Here is a 12843-nt window from a genome sequence, read left to right as displayed (position 1 = left end):
CCTCTGTGTAGATAACGTTGACAACATGCATAAACAGAAGTCCTAACTCAACCATGGTTGTTGCAGCAGTGAAAAGAAACTGGCAGGAGTAATGATAGCATGCAGACTTGAAATTAAAATGAATGAAACAACAATGAAAATGCATAATGTAAGAAAGCAACCAACATGGTGTGAGGCTGTAGGCAACTGGCTATGCATGTTTTTACACAACATATTTTTATCACCAATTTCTATTTTTTAAAAGTAAACAAAGTAATATGGGACAGCCATGCTTGTTTCTCGAAATGCAAAGCTAACTTAAATGCAGGGTAAAACAATGGTCACAGCTAATTTTATTCTCATGAAAAAGAGTTAACAATAATTATTTTCTCAAAAGAAAATTTGAAAGTGGCCTTGTGGAATTTTTTGGCACTGTGTAACGTCAATAAGGATGTTAGCACTAAACATGCAATCACATTATAGAAAAAAATGATCAGGTTTATCAGGTGCAAATGGCAAGATTTGAATGGAAATGCAAAATTGTTCTAAACAGGACTATCACATATTTTACAGTAGCTAAGCCCTACTTAAGCATGAAAAGGAGCCAGAAAACAACAGCAAATCACGGTTTATAAAGTGCAGATGGAGACTAAAAAAAGTTAAATAACATGTGTGCTGGATGGTGGGAATGTCCATTGGCACTTTGCAGCAGGTGTTGCCTCTTCTAGTCTCGATGGCAAAATATGCCCTTCTGTTAGATCCTCCTTGGATGGGAGGAGCGATTGTCCTTCCCTAATGCTACTACATGGAGCAAAAAAAAGTAGTTAGGCAACATCTTATGATTTAAGAATGGAAATAGAAAATGTTAAAGAATAACATGGCTGATGTGCTCTTTTTAAAAAGAAGTTGGGAGGCTGATTCCCGGGCAGAGGAGCAAGATGGTGACATGAGTTTTAGATTATGCAGCTAAGCAATTGTTTATGTAAGAGCGATAACAAGAAGCAATGGTTTAAACATAAGAGACAAAAAATGTTCCAATTAGCATATGAAACATTGAGCTTGCTTGATTTCGAGCTGATAAGAAAGAGCTCACGAGAAAGCTTGTCAGTGGAACATCTCTTCTTTCTTTTTTTAATACAAACAAAAAAGACTTAAAATGATTCCTTATAAAATTATCTTATGTTTTATGATAATTCCTCATAAAATAACAGTCAACCTTCTCACCTCTTATGTCGAATCCATGTCAAATCTCTAGACACATGAGAAATCTAAGGGTCAAAGCGAAATGGTGAAAATGCTTAATCAACAGACTCAATCTCTCCCCCATTCTAATTCCTTTTTTTTTTTCCTGTAATTTATCCTCAGTGAAAAGAGTCAACAACCATTTTTTCTCTCTTCCCCCAAAACATAAAGCAACCACAGTGTGCGCAACAAAGGTTGAATCCTACATTTTTGGTTGCAGAGATAATAAAGATGAAATAAGCATATTATATACAAACAGAAAGGAAAATGTATGGATATACATACATATATACATAAGACATCATCCGTTGGAGTTGTTTCAAAGCATTAAATCATAAAAGAAATCGTGGTCAACTTCAAAGCCATAAAGCTTCAATCCTAGCTAGAGCATAAAATCTGAAATTTTTGTTTAACAACATGGCACATTGCTAGCCAAAATATAAGCAAATTATTCGATGGTTGGTGTTGACCTTACTAAATAAGAATGAATTAACTGTGAGATATAAGATGATCTATTTTTTATTTTTTATGAAAGTTAGCATGGAGGGCTTGTTGCAAAGTACATAAAGAAAAGGTAAAAAACTAAAATGGTCATGACATGAGAGAAATATTGGTTTAGACATCAAAGCTCTAATCTGTGTTCTGCATTTTTCCTTCTGGTTTACCAAATGCAAAACCAAGTCCTCATGATATGATCATAAAAGAAGAGACTTTCAGGATCGATTACCAACCAATATCAATGCAAGAAATTCAAATCACAAATGAACTAAAACCCATCAAATTTTAACCATAATATTTGTAAATTAATAAAAAATTAAATCATACCACAAACCCTTTTAGAGATCTCTAAAAGCCTATCAGGTGCTTTCTATAGAAAATTTTTCTATGCAAAGCCATTTTTTTTTTAATTCTTTTCCCTCTAAAGTTCTAACAGAATCAATCAACTACATAATTGAACCCATATTGCACTAAGAACAAAACATTCCTCAAATAAGCTCAAGAAACCCAAATAACTGTTTGCATAAAACAATAGTGTCTGTTGAGGACCTAGAGAAAACATGAATTTTGCTAGGTTTTTAAGAAACCCCTTATGGGGGTTACTGTTATTTTTGTCTTCCATTTCACACTTTGTCTCTCTCTACCTTTGTGTCTGAGGAAGATTGAGACTTTGCTTTCATTCAACAAGCTTTGATAGCTAGAGATAATATTCTCTTTCTTTTTTCTAAAAACAAATAAGAGAAAGACAGTCAGAGAGTTAGCAATGGTGGAGGTTGTTGGTGTTGACAATGATATTGCCAAGGAACAAAGCATGGTCAATACATGAGAGAAATATTTGGTTTAGACATCAAACTCTTTCTATAGCTTTTCTAGAATCTCCTTATCTCTAGCAAATTTGGTATGGATATCAACCATTTGTGTAAAAAACACAACATAACGATAACAACATTTACCAAACATCTAAATAGTTTCACAAAATCTAACTGATATGTTCAGGAAAAGAACCATGAGAATACCAGAAACTATCACAAACATTAGTATGGAAGCCAAAACTTTAGCCCCTAGTACAAAATGTCTTGTATATTACCCCAAAATCCAAAACAGAAGGCCTTCAAATAATAAAAATGTATAGGAAACTTCACTTAACCCTTAAAGATGTAAGCAAAAGAAGTAAATTCAAATGGCAAGCAATTAACCATCTACTAATCATAGGATATATAACAGCAAGGCACCAGGTTTTGTCATCTCCCTCCAAGATGCATATGCGATGACAGCAACACAGCGACGGTAATCTAGTTTCTCCTTTTAGTCTTGTAAATTTACCATAATTTGGTCTCTTCTTGTAGCCCAAAAAAAGATCTAATAATGTCTTCTTGTAAACAAAGCAACAATTCCCTGGCCACATAAAATTCAAGAAAGTAAAAGAACCAATTAAACCCAAATAACCATTTAAAAATACATAAGCCATGTCAACCAACAATCAATGAAGTTAAAATGGCTAAAAACCTAAAAAAAATGATTGTTTTAATAAAAAAAAAAACAAACCCTTGAAATTTACCATGGAGCTACTTGACCTGAACTGGAGGATATTGGGTTGACTCTTAAAGTAATTAGAGATGAAGATGGTTTGAAGCTTGGTGCTGAAAAAAATGCAATCTCAAAGAAATCATATGAAAGAAGTAAGGAATGGAAAGCTAGGTTAACACCTATAGATTGCTCCAAATCTAGAATAGAACACCCAAGCAAACACACCTCGAACAATGAACATTCTCAAAAGAGCCAGAGGGGTATGATGTTGATTTGTGGCAAGGACAGAAGTCATGGCACTGATTCCTTGTTATAAAGCAAATTGAATCTAATTTTTATGGCCATCTTTGGGAGCAAAAAACATTGTTTGTATATCCAAAGGAAAAAGATAAGATGAGCTAGCAAAACCATAGCTAACATCCAGAACTTGAACAACCCCAGCTGAACATGGATCACATGTATCATTAGTTACCATATTTCCTAACCTGTATCATTAGAGATGAAACATTATAGTGCTTGAGTTTTGGAAACATCATCAATTACTGGTATCATTGCCACTGTATTAAATGATAAACTAACCAGTTCAAAAGTGAATAAGTGATATAAGAAACTTAAGTTCATCAGCTGCTCCATGCTTGAAATGAGTGCCACCACCAGGGAACCATTATAGCTAATCTTTCTCATGCACCCAATTTGTCCTCCTTTGACTTCAATAAGACGTGTATGATTCACATTGCTTCTCCATACACAATCCCTGCTAGTTGGCCATTTACGAGCAATCTATAATCTTCTAGAGGTAGCACCAAGTAAAATAAACGCTTCTCAAGTGGAGGATAATGCCTCTTTAGCCCTTCTCTTTTAGAAAAATCCAAGGATGGGAACAAAATTTTCACATAAGAAACATCATGGCAAGGGAAAAAAAGAAGAGGGAAGATAAATAAAAGCATAAAAAGATGAATTAACCTTCTTTGGAAACCACTTCAAAGCAATGAAGTTAAGAGATTTAGGGATAAGAGCTAAAAACCTTGCAAAGATAGAGCAATAGAATCACATAAAAATCCACACTTCAAAAGCAAAAGAGATCAAGAAAAAAAAAAGATAAAAATCTCACCTGCCAATCGATATCCATTACAAACCCCTTCCTCAATCTCATGGCCTTCACCCAACCTACACCATGCTTATATGTTATAAAGGAGAAAAAGTCTGGGATAAAGCTTCTGGGTTTCATTTGAAAGCTTGTCTGGAGCTTGGGAGTTTAAGGTCTAATGTTATTAACAGGAATGATAATGAGATTATTGCTTTTTTTTTCAAAGGCTTCTTTGGGAGCCACAAAGGCATTGGAGTCGAAATTACGATTCTCAATTGAAATTCTATTCGCCAAAAGATGGTGGTAAAATTATAATATTTAATATAAAAACTTTTTATTCGTTAATTAAAATAACAATATTGTAGTGATAACTTAATAAGTGAAGAAAATAATTAGACTAATTTTTTCAAAATAGTATTTTAAAAAGTATAAATTCACTATAGCTTCCCCTCTCCATTGGCCCTGTTCAACATCACAATTATCAGATCATTAAACTGAGACTCAATCATACTTCTACAGAATCTAACCTAAAAAAAAAAAAAAAACCCTAAAACTCTTGAACCATTTCTCAATGGGCAGTGATGGAAAACGGAAGAAACGAGGCCGCAAATCTAAAACCCAAACAACCCTAGATCCCACGACACCCACCTTAAACGACGAAGTTTTCTCCGTCAACAATGTCGAAATTGTGAATTCCACCACCCCAACCAGCGCCAATCACCCCGAAAACCGCCGCGGCCGCCCTAAGAAGCGACCAAAGCACTCACCAGAGAAGCCCCCGCCATTAACTAATGGGGAAATTGGGGTCGCCACACCGGTGGAAGGCGTGGCGAGGGTGTTGCCGGCGATGGATGCGGTGGTAAAGGTGTTTTGTGTGCATACGGAGCCGAATTTCTCGCTTCCGTGGCAGAGGAAGAGGCAGTATAGTTCGAGTAGTAGTGGGTTTGTTATTCGAGGGAGGAGGGTTTTGACTAATGCGCATTCTGTGGAGCATTATACACAGGTTAAGCTTAAGAAGCGTGGTTCTGATACTAAGTATTTGGCTACTGTTCTTGCTATTGGAACTGAATGTGATATTGGTAAAGATTCAAGCTTTTCATGTTGTATAAGTAAATATTCTTGTCATTAGGCTCATGCTGTTTACTATATCCTGTGTTAAAAGTGGTTTGTAATGCACATTGAAGAAAGCAAGTATCTTAGTGTGATTAGGGCATATTTTCGAGGAATATATGCACTTGATCAATTTTTAGTTTTGTTGATTCTAAACTTTTTTTCTGTTTGATGAGTTGGGTTTTTTTTGCATCTTACGTTCTTGCATCGAATGCAAAATGTCAGCTTTTATAGGCAAGGATAACTTGTATGTGCATTTTTTTTTTGGAATGGTGTAATTATTCAATTTCTGTTTAGATGTGAAACAGTGACTGTGATGCGCGAGGAAAGTTCGTACAAGTTTCGTTGGAGGCAATTAGGGATTTAGGTAATTATATGTTAGGACAAGAGATGATCCCACAAGTAGTCAAGCTTTCCTGTGGTAAGGGAATGGGTGTGATGATAAGAAAATTGTAGAAGTAGATCTAGCAGGTCATGTTAATTAGATTTGTAGTTCTCTTATGACGGAACAAGGTTGATTAAGTTTATATACCTTGCTGAATGCATAGGATAAAACATTTTGCTCAATGCAAAATTTCCTTTTGTGATTTGCAGCCTTGCTAACAGTCAATGATGATGAGTTCTGGGAAGGGGTATCACCTGTTGAGTTTGGAGAATTGCCTGCTCTTCAAGATGCTGTCACTGTTGTTGGTTACCCAATCGGAGGGGACACAATTTCTGTGACAAGTGGTGTTGTATCACGGATAGAGATCCTATCTTATGTCCATGGATCCACAGAGCTTTTGGGTTTGCAAGTAACATTGTTGAAACTCTTGCATTTTGTTTTTTTGTAATTATTGAACTACTGCCCTTACACACCTTTCTCATGGTTTCATTTGTAGATAGATGCTGCTATAAACTCAGGAAATTCTGGAGGACCTGCCTTTAATGATAAAGGTCAATGTGTGGGCATTGCATTTCAGTCCCTTAAACATGAAGATGCTGAGAATATAGGGTATGTTATACCAACACCGGTCATCAAGCACTTCATCCAAGATTATGAGAAGAATGGAGCATACACAGGTTAACTGTTGTGACATATTTGGTCCTGGCTTTGTATACAAATTTATATATGCTGTGTAATTAAGTTGCTTTGTGTATATTTTAGTAGTGTCACATTGCTTACTGATCCTGGTTAAAGTTGATGATCATCCCTTACATGCTAGGATTTCCATTTCTTGGGATTGAATGGCAGAAGATGGAAAATCCAGATTTGCGTATGGCAATGGGTATGAAACCTGATCAGAAGGGTGTTCGTATCAGAAGAGTTGATCCCACTGCTCTAGAATCTGAAGTCTTGCAGCCATCAGACATTATTCTCAGCTTTGATGGGGTAGATATTGCTAATGATGGAACAGGTTCGTGTACAAGTTCTTATGCTCAGAACAGACACCTGAAGCTTTGTTAGGAACTGGTAGTATACAAAGGTGATTCATGCAGCATTCTCTTTGGCATGAAATTTCACCCCCATTTATTGACATTTCAGTTCCCTTTCGGCATGGTGAGCGCATTGGCTTCAGCTATCTTATCTCTCAAAAGTATACTGGGGATAATGCAGCAATCAAAGTTTTTCGGAATTCTAAGACTCTAGAATTTGTCATCAAACTCTCAACTCACAGAAGGCTAATTCCTCCACATGTGAAGGGAAAACCTCCATCCTATTATATCATTGCAGGATTTGTATTCACGACAGTTTCTGTTCCTTATCTTCGTTCTGAGGTGCATATTTCACTTTTCCTTTTCCTTTTTTCCTATACTTTTTCTTGATATTCCCAATGACTTCTCCTATTATTAGTTAGTTAAATTATTGTGATGAAATCTTAAATGCTTCCATTTTTAATTGGTGCTCAGTGAAGCGAGTGATTGATTCTTTTTGTACATGACGCTATGGCTGTGCTATATTGATTTTATTTCTTGACTATGGTACTTCTGCGTGTTGTATGCTTTATGTGCTAGGGACAAGGCCCATTAAACTTTCTTCTCGTTCTTTTGTGCAAGTTTTCATGTATTTGTTGGTGCAAATGCTTTAACTCAGAGGTTATGGTTTATGTAGCACTGCATAATCTAATTTGTATTATTGTCATTGAGTCTTTGCCCATTCTTGTCAGTAGGTGTATTAACTTATTAACTTATTTCTATCAACCAACACCATGGTTCTTGTTGGCTCTTGGAACTTGGGATGATAGGATATTAAACTTGCACCACATCCTAAAACATTAGAGACAGGATTTTAGAAGTACAAGGACTCAATTTTAATAGTACTAAAACTTTGGGCATCACCCTGTTATTGAAGCTGAGCTCTAGACTTACTAAACCTGTTCACCTAATGAACTTGTGCTAATGTGTAACTGAATCCCCAAACCCAGGACTTAGTGTAATGGATTTTCATCTAATCAGGTCACTGGTGAGTTCCATCATACTTTCCTGGATTTGTCTTTTGGTTCTGCTTTCCTTTTGTAACTTTCCATTGTAACCTGGGATTGAAAACATTAATTGTAATTAGAATGGATTACTGTTGTAGTAATGCTTCTACCTTTTGCTAGCCATTGTTCTTATAGCTTGTTCTGAGGGTTGCAGTATACAGATTCCTGTTTATTGTTTTCAACAAAAGTATCTAGTTTCACTCACCGAACCTTTATTTCTGTAGCTTGCATTTGCGTGTTTACCTATTCCAACATCATTCTCCATGCCTATGTCTTTGCCATATTCTGAACTTAATTTTATGGACATTGAAGAGCAAAATAATTACATTTATATTAGCCTCATTTATTTATTCAATCTTTCACGCCTTGCCATTTGCAGCTTCAGTTTAATGCCAACTCTCTCTCTCTCTCTCTCTCTCACACACACACACTCAGTTTAATGCAATACTTAACATCATATGTACTTTCATGGTTAACTGATTTTACATCACCCCTGTTCTTTTTTGCATAATTGTGCAGTATGGCAAAGAATATGAATTTGAAGCTCCTGTCAAACTTTTGGACAAACTTTTGCATTCAATGCCACAATCCCCAGATGAACAGCTGGTTGTGGTTTCTCAGGTCTCTCTCACACCCGCACACATGTCAGTTCATATGACTGCTATTCTACTCTGCTGACATTGCACTTTAACTCTTTTTTTTCCTGGAAAATTTCCGACATTGCACTTTTAACTCTTTTTTTTCCTGGAAAATTTCTGGCAGGTGCTTGTGGCTGACATTAATATTGGGTATGAGGACATCGTTAACACTCAGGTGAGGAATGGCAGTCATGTAACCGGTGTTTTTTATTTCTGTCATTGAGTTGGTACAGCCTGTCTATGATTTCACCTATTTTTTTGGTGAACTACCTCTCGTTTCATGTAATTTATTCTATACCTATGCAGGTTCTTGCTTTCAATGGTAAGCCAGTGAAGAATTTGAAGAGCTTGGCTAGCATGGTCGAGAATTGTGACGATGAGTTTCTGAAATTTGATCTAGAATATGACCAGGTCCTCTCTATCTCTCTCTCTCAAAGGGTGTTTGACTGTGTGTGTGTTTGCATGCTCTTCAAGCATTTGCATTCCTGCTATATTTACTAGTTCTCTGTCTGTGGGTGTCTGGTGCTGATATTTTTTCCTGTGCTTTGGTGCAGATAGTTGTTCTCCGGATGAAGACCGCTAAGGAAGCTACTGTAGATATTCTTACTACACACTGCATACCTTCTGCAATTTCTGATGATCTTAAGCCATGAATTTGGGTCTTAGTCTAGGTACATTGCGATATTCTTGTTAGGGCCAAGCTACTCCCCTTTCTTTACCTTCATCAAGATGGGGTGGGTTGGGGTTGTGGTTGTGGTGGGGGATAATTTATAAAATTGAGGGTGGACTTGTTAGTTTTTACTTTCTTAGATGCAACTTTCCTATATGGTGTTGAGGGTTGAGTCTTTTTAGCTAGCATAATGAGGAAAACTTGCAGTGTCTATTATTGGCAGCTGTGTTCTTTCCTTTACCTGATACAAGTTTTGGAGAATCTATCAGGGTCTGTTTCGTTTCATTGTTTTTCTGTTGCTGTACTATCAGCAAAGAGTTTTTAACTTATGAATGTTAAAATTCCTATATATTGAGAATTTGCAAATTGATAATACCGTGCGAGTGAATTTTCCATCTCCAAGGAAAACTACTTTGATCCCCTATTAGAAAAATTCCAAACTCTCCCTCTGTGCTTCAACTCGAACATAAAGTTCTTGTTTCGGCAATTCAAAGGTGGGCTGTACTAGGTTAGGGATGGTGCCTTTGATGCATCTACCATTTTACATGAGTTGTTTTAATGCTGATAACCCATTGGATAGCTAGTTTCTCCCAGCATCTCATTGTGAATAGCAATCACTGGATGCTCTCCAGTTCTAGGTGCCAAATAATAAAGACCACAACAAGGTGCGGGACGACAATTCTGTATTTTAGATGTGGACTCGTTTTTCTATATTTTTGCTCCTTGCTCGTATCAATTCTCACAGAAAAAAGAACTGCAAGAATGCATGGCCAGAATGCACCCAACAGATGGTTAGCACATCACAAACGTATCGGTTGATGCCCTTTTTTCATATGAAGACCAAATAAACTGATGGAATTACACTTTGTACTAAAAAAGGATAAGTAAAACTATGTACTATACTTGATTGTGCTGAATTAGAATACGGTCACTTGACGGAATATTATTCGACGAAGAAAATGTAGAAACTTGAAAAATGCCTACACAGTTTTGTCCACAAGCTACACAGGTATTGCAACTACTCACATTGGTTTAGGCGTTCATACGGCTCTCCAAGAGAGGAGTCTTCTGTGACAGTGATTGTAGGTTTCTGGGTCCGTTTACTTTGCTATGTTCGTCCTCTTTGGATTGTGCCCAAATCACTCCATAGAAACCGGCAACAATTATAATTGCTCCAACAATACTGCAGAAGAACACCAACTAGTTATAGACGTAGTTCTCTTTACCTGTCTGAAGAACTAGCATGAAGCAAAGGAAGTGTCTGATGTAAACTAGACGAGACTGTTACCTTCCAACATGAAGTGTGTCGCCAAGAAAGATAACACCGAGAAACGCAGCAGTAGCAATCCCCACAGGTTTAAAAATGGCCACAAAAACAGGCCCCTTCTTGTGTATGCACCATGCTGTTACACCAAACGTCACCACACTGCCAACCACAGCCTAAAAGAGCTTCTTATTAGAGGGCTGTAAGAAAAACTGTTGCCAAATGTTTTCTTATGTGCTTACTGAATAGATGATGGAGATGAGCTCAATATCAGGCCTCAGTTTCCAAGCATTTGGATTCCGCTCTGCAATCAAGGAAACTATTGAACTTTGAATCGTCCCAAAGAGGCAGAGGAAGGAGACCATGGCCATCTCTGAAGGGTACTCTTTTAAAATTGCTGCCTTCAAGTATAACTCGACGAAAAAGCATTTAAATTTCAGCAAACGCAATTAATATGAACAGCAACCACACATTTTGAGCCTATTACCTGAAGAGTAGTAAATATTGAAATGCATAAATCAGCAGTTACAAGGAAGAGGCCTCCGATGATCCAAGAATTTGTTGTTGACATGATGGAAGGGATTGGTTCAGGATTTGATTGTGTAGTTATGGCACCTATTGCAGGGCCCTTGTACAAGGTTATAGTCAAAGCTCCTGAAACTGATACCAGTGTGCCCATGATTTTGATCCGACTTCTTGAGCTTCTCCAATGTAGCTTTTCCATCCTGAATTTGAAGGGCTAAAATTTGTAAGGGAAACATCCACTTGTCTTACAACAATATGCTTACTTCATGAGTTTACTACCCACAATTCAACAACATATTGTAGAGAGGGAACATCCCGACTCAATTTTGCATTTCATCGCTTGTAAATGTCTACAAACTTCGTAACTGGAAATTTGTTTTAGTATCGACTCAGTGATTTTCTTTGTTTGAGTCGTAGAAGCGCAAGATTTCCACTTAATTCCCACCGCCTGCTTTTTGAACAGTGAAAAAGAGAGGAGAGAAACCTGAAGATAACGGCAAGCAAGAAAGTGAAGGCAGGGATTAGCTGGCCCATAGCAGAAGCAAGGGTAGGAGAACTGTAGCTTACGCCAGTGAACACACAATTCTGCATCAAAGTAATCCTACAAAATCAAAACACAAAACACAATGAAGAAGTTCCAGCCAATAAAAAGCAAACCCACTTTCAAAATCATTTAAAAGAAGCACTTTCATGGATGATATGACATTACCCCACAAGGCTAAGGAGGAAGAACTTGCAGAGGAGGGAGAAGGTGACTGGTGGTCTCTTTGTTCTGCCCAGAAAAAGAAAAGCAAGGTCGAAAATTCAATAGCAATATCAATGATTAAAGATAGATGTGATTTGCTGATGAAAGTCAAGGGCATTAGTAACATCAATGATTAAAGATAGATGTGATTAGGGGTTTTGCTGATGAAAGTCAAGGGCATTAGTAGATATACCTGTAGAAGATTAAAGAAGGTAACAGGATAAGAGTGGCAAGAGCATTAGAGTAAACAACAAAGACAAATTGGCTCATCCCTTTGGACATGGCTGCTTTGCTCAGTGTGGTCAAACCAACATCAAGGCATTCCACCATCACCATGGCTGCAAATGGCAGCAAATTTAACAAGACAGACTTTACTCCCATCCTTCTTTCTCTCTGTAAGCGAGTAGAGAGAGAGTTCACTGTAGTCACTGATCAAGAGTTGTTGCGTTTAGTGGTGTGGTCAAGCAGATGCGACGTAGCTGTCTAGAATCTTTCTTTCAATGATTCTTCGTATCTCCATGAAAGTATTTGAAATTATTTTTATTTTTGTAATAAACAAAGTACTGTACTTTTTATTAGAATTTATTTTAAAATATAGTTATGGTTATTTTTAAACTAATTTTTTATATTAAAATATATATTAATAATATTTTTTTATTTTTAAAAATTATTTTTATTATCATGACATTAAAATAATTTTAAAATGCTAGAAATATATTAATTTAAAATAAAAAATAAAAAAATTTAAATTTTTTTAAAATATTTTTAAAACATAAAAATAATCATTCCCTTAATAAGCATTATATCTGTCTCCTTCATTTCCCTTGGTATTTTTTTTTTTAAACCAACATCAATTCTGAATCTTTTTTTTAGCAACATTTTCATGAATTCTAAATTATTATTATTATTATTAAAGAATTGCCATAGAAAACACGGAGCAAAATCCAACCTAAGTTATCCTCATGTGGTCCAAGGACATGTGTTCCATGTTCGCACAAAAGAATTCACCATGAGTCATATCTCGTGACGTGGCATTCCACTGAGATACAATACTTCAAAATTAAACGGATAGGCCATGGTGAATTTTTTATACTAA

At 36.4% G+C, this 12843-nt stretch overlaps 2 protein-coding genes and 1 long non-coding RNA gene across 9 annotated transcripts; 1 reads left to right on the top strand and 2 right to left on the bottom strand.

Annotated features, from left to right (window-relative positions):
• Positions 1-484: 484 nt before the first annotated feature.
• LOC105128573 (uncharacterized) lies at positions 485-4677 on the bottom strand. Of its 7 annotated transcripts, none has more exons than XR_842883.1 (4): positions 4358-4676; positions 3278-4270; positions 2952-3114; positions 485-780 (listed from the first exon to the last, which is right to left on the bottom strand). It is a non-coding gene; the product is annotated as an uncharacterized LOC105128573 (long non-coding RNA). The 7 variants fall into 7 exon arrangements; XR_842888.1 differs by lacking the exon at positions 485-780 and having other exon boundaries at positions 2520-3114; positions 3278-3731; positions 3826-4270; positions 4358-4677; XR_842884.1 differs by lacking the exon at positions 485-780 and having other exon boundaries at positions 2520-3114; positions 3278-3359; positions 3472-4270; positions 4358-4672.
• A 120-nt stretch (positions 4678-4797) lies between these two features.
• Positions 4798-9486, top strand: LOC105128574 (protease Do-like 9). The gene is made up of 9 exons (XM_011030300.1): positions 4798-5412; positions 6038-6237; positions 6325-6505; positions 6649-6840; positions 6969-7201; positions 8425-8526; positions 8668-8718; positions 8850-8954; positions 9098-9486. The coding sequence occupies exons 1-9, from the start codon at positions 4905-4907 to the stop codon at positions 9194-9196; spliced, it is 1671 nt and encodes a 556-aa protein (XP_011028602.1). The 5' UTR covers positions 4798-4904; the 3' UTR covers positions 9197-9486.
• Positions 9487-9982: 496 nt separating this feature from the next.
• LOC105128575 (WAT1-related protein At5g40240-like) lies at positions 9983-12225 on the bottom strand. The gene is given in 8 exon segments (XM_011030301.1): positions 9983-10280; positions 10282-10396; positions 10502-10653; positions 10720-10878; positions 10965-11202; positions 11487-11603; positions 11712-11774; positions 11941-12225. Coding segments are annotated over 8 exon segments (1059 nt in total). The 5' UTR covers positions 12129-12225; the 3' UTR covers positions 9983-10253.
• Positions 12226-12843: the final 618 nt, after the last annotated feature.

Source organism: Populus euphratica, unplaced genomic scaffold (genome assembly GCF_000495115.2).
Source record: "Populus euphratica unplaced genomic scaffold, PopEup_1.0 scaffold111.1, whole genome shotgun sequence".
Classification (NCBI taxonomy): Eukaryota; Viridiplantae; Streptophyta; class Magnoliopsida; order Malpighiales; family Salicaceae; genus Populus; species Populus euphratica.
Note: the sequence above shows the minus strand (reverse complement) of the source record. Positions and strands in the feature narration are given on the sequence as shown.

What these genes read in the sequence shown, in the direction of transcription:
- LOC105128574 (XM_011030300.1), top strand. Translation starts at nt 4,905, where the DNA reads ATGGGCAGTGATGGAAAACGGAAGAAACGAGGCCGCAAATCTAAAACC. An exon ending in CAGAGCTTTTGGGTTTGCAA is followed by an intron (nt 6,238 to 6,324) that starts GTAACATTGTTG and finishes TTTCATTTGTAG; the next exon opens with ATAGATGCTGCTATAAACTC. An exon ending in AGGACATCGTTAACACTCAG is followed by an intron (nt 8,719 to 8,849) that starts GTGAGGAATGGC and finishes ATACCTATGCAG; the next exon opens with GTTCTTGCTTTCAATGGTAA.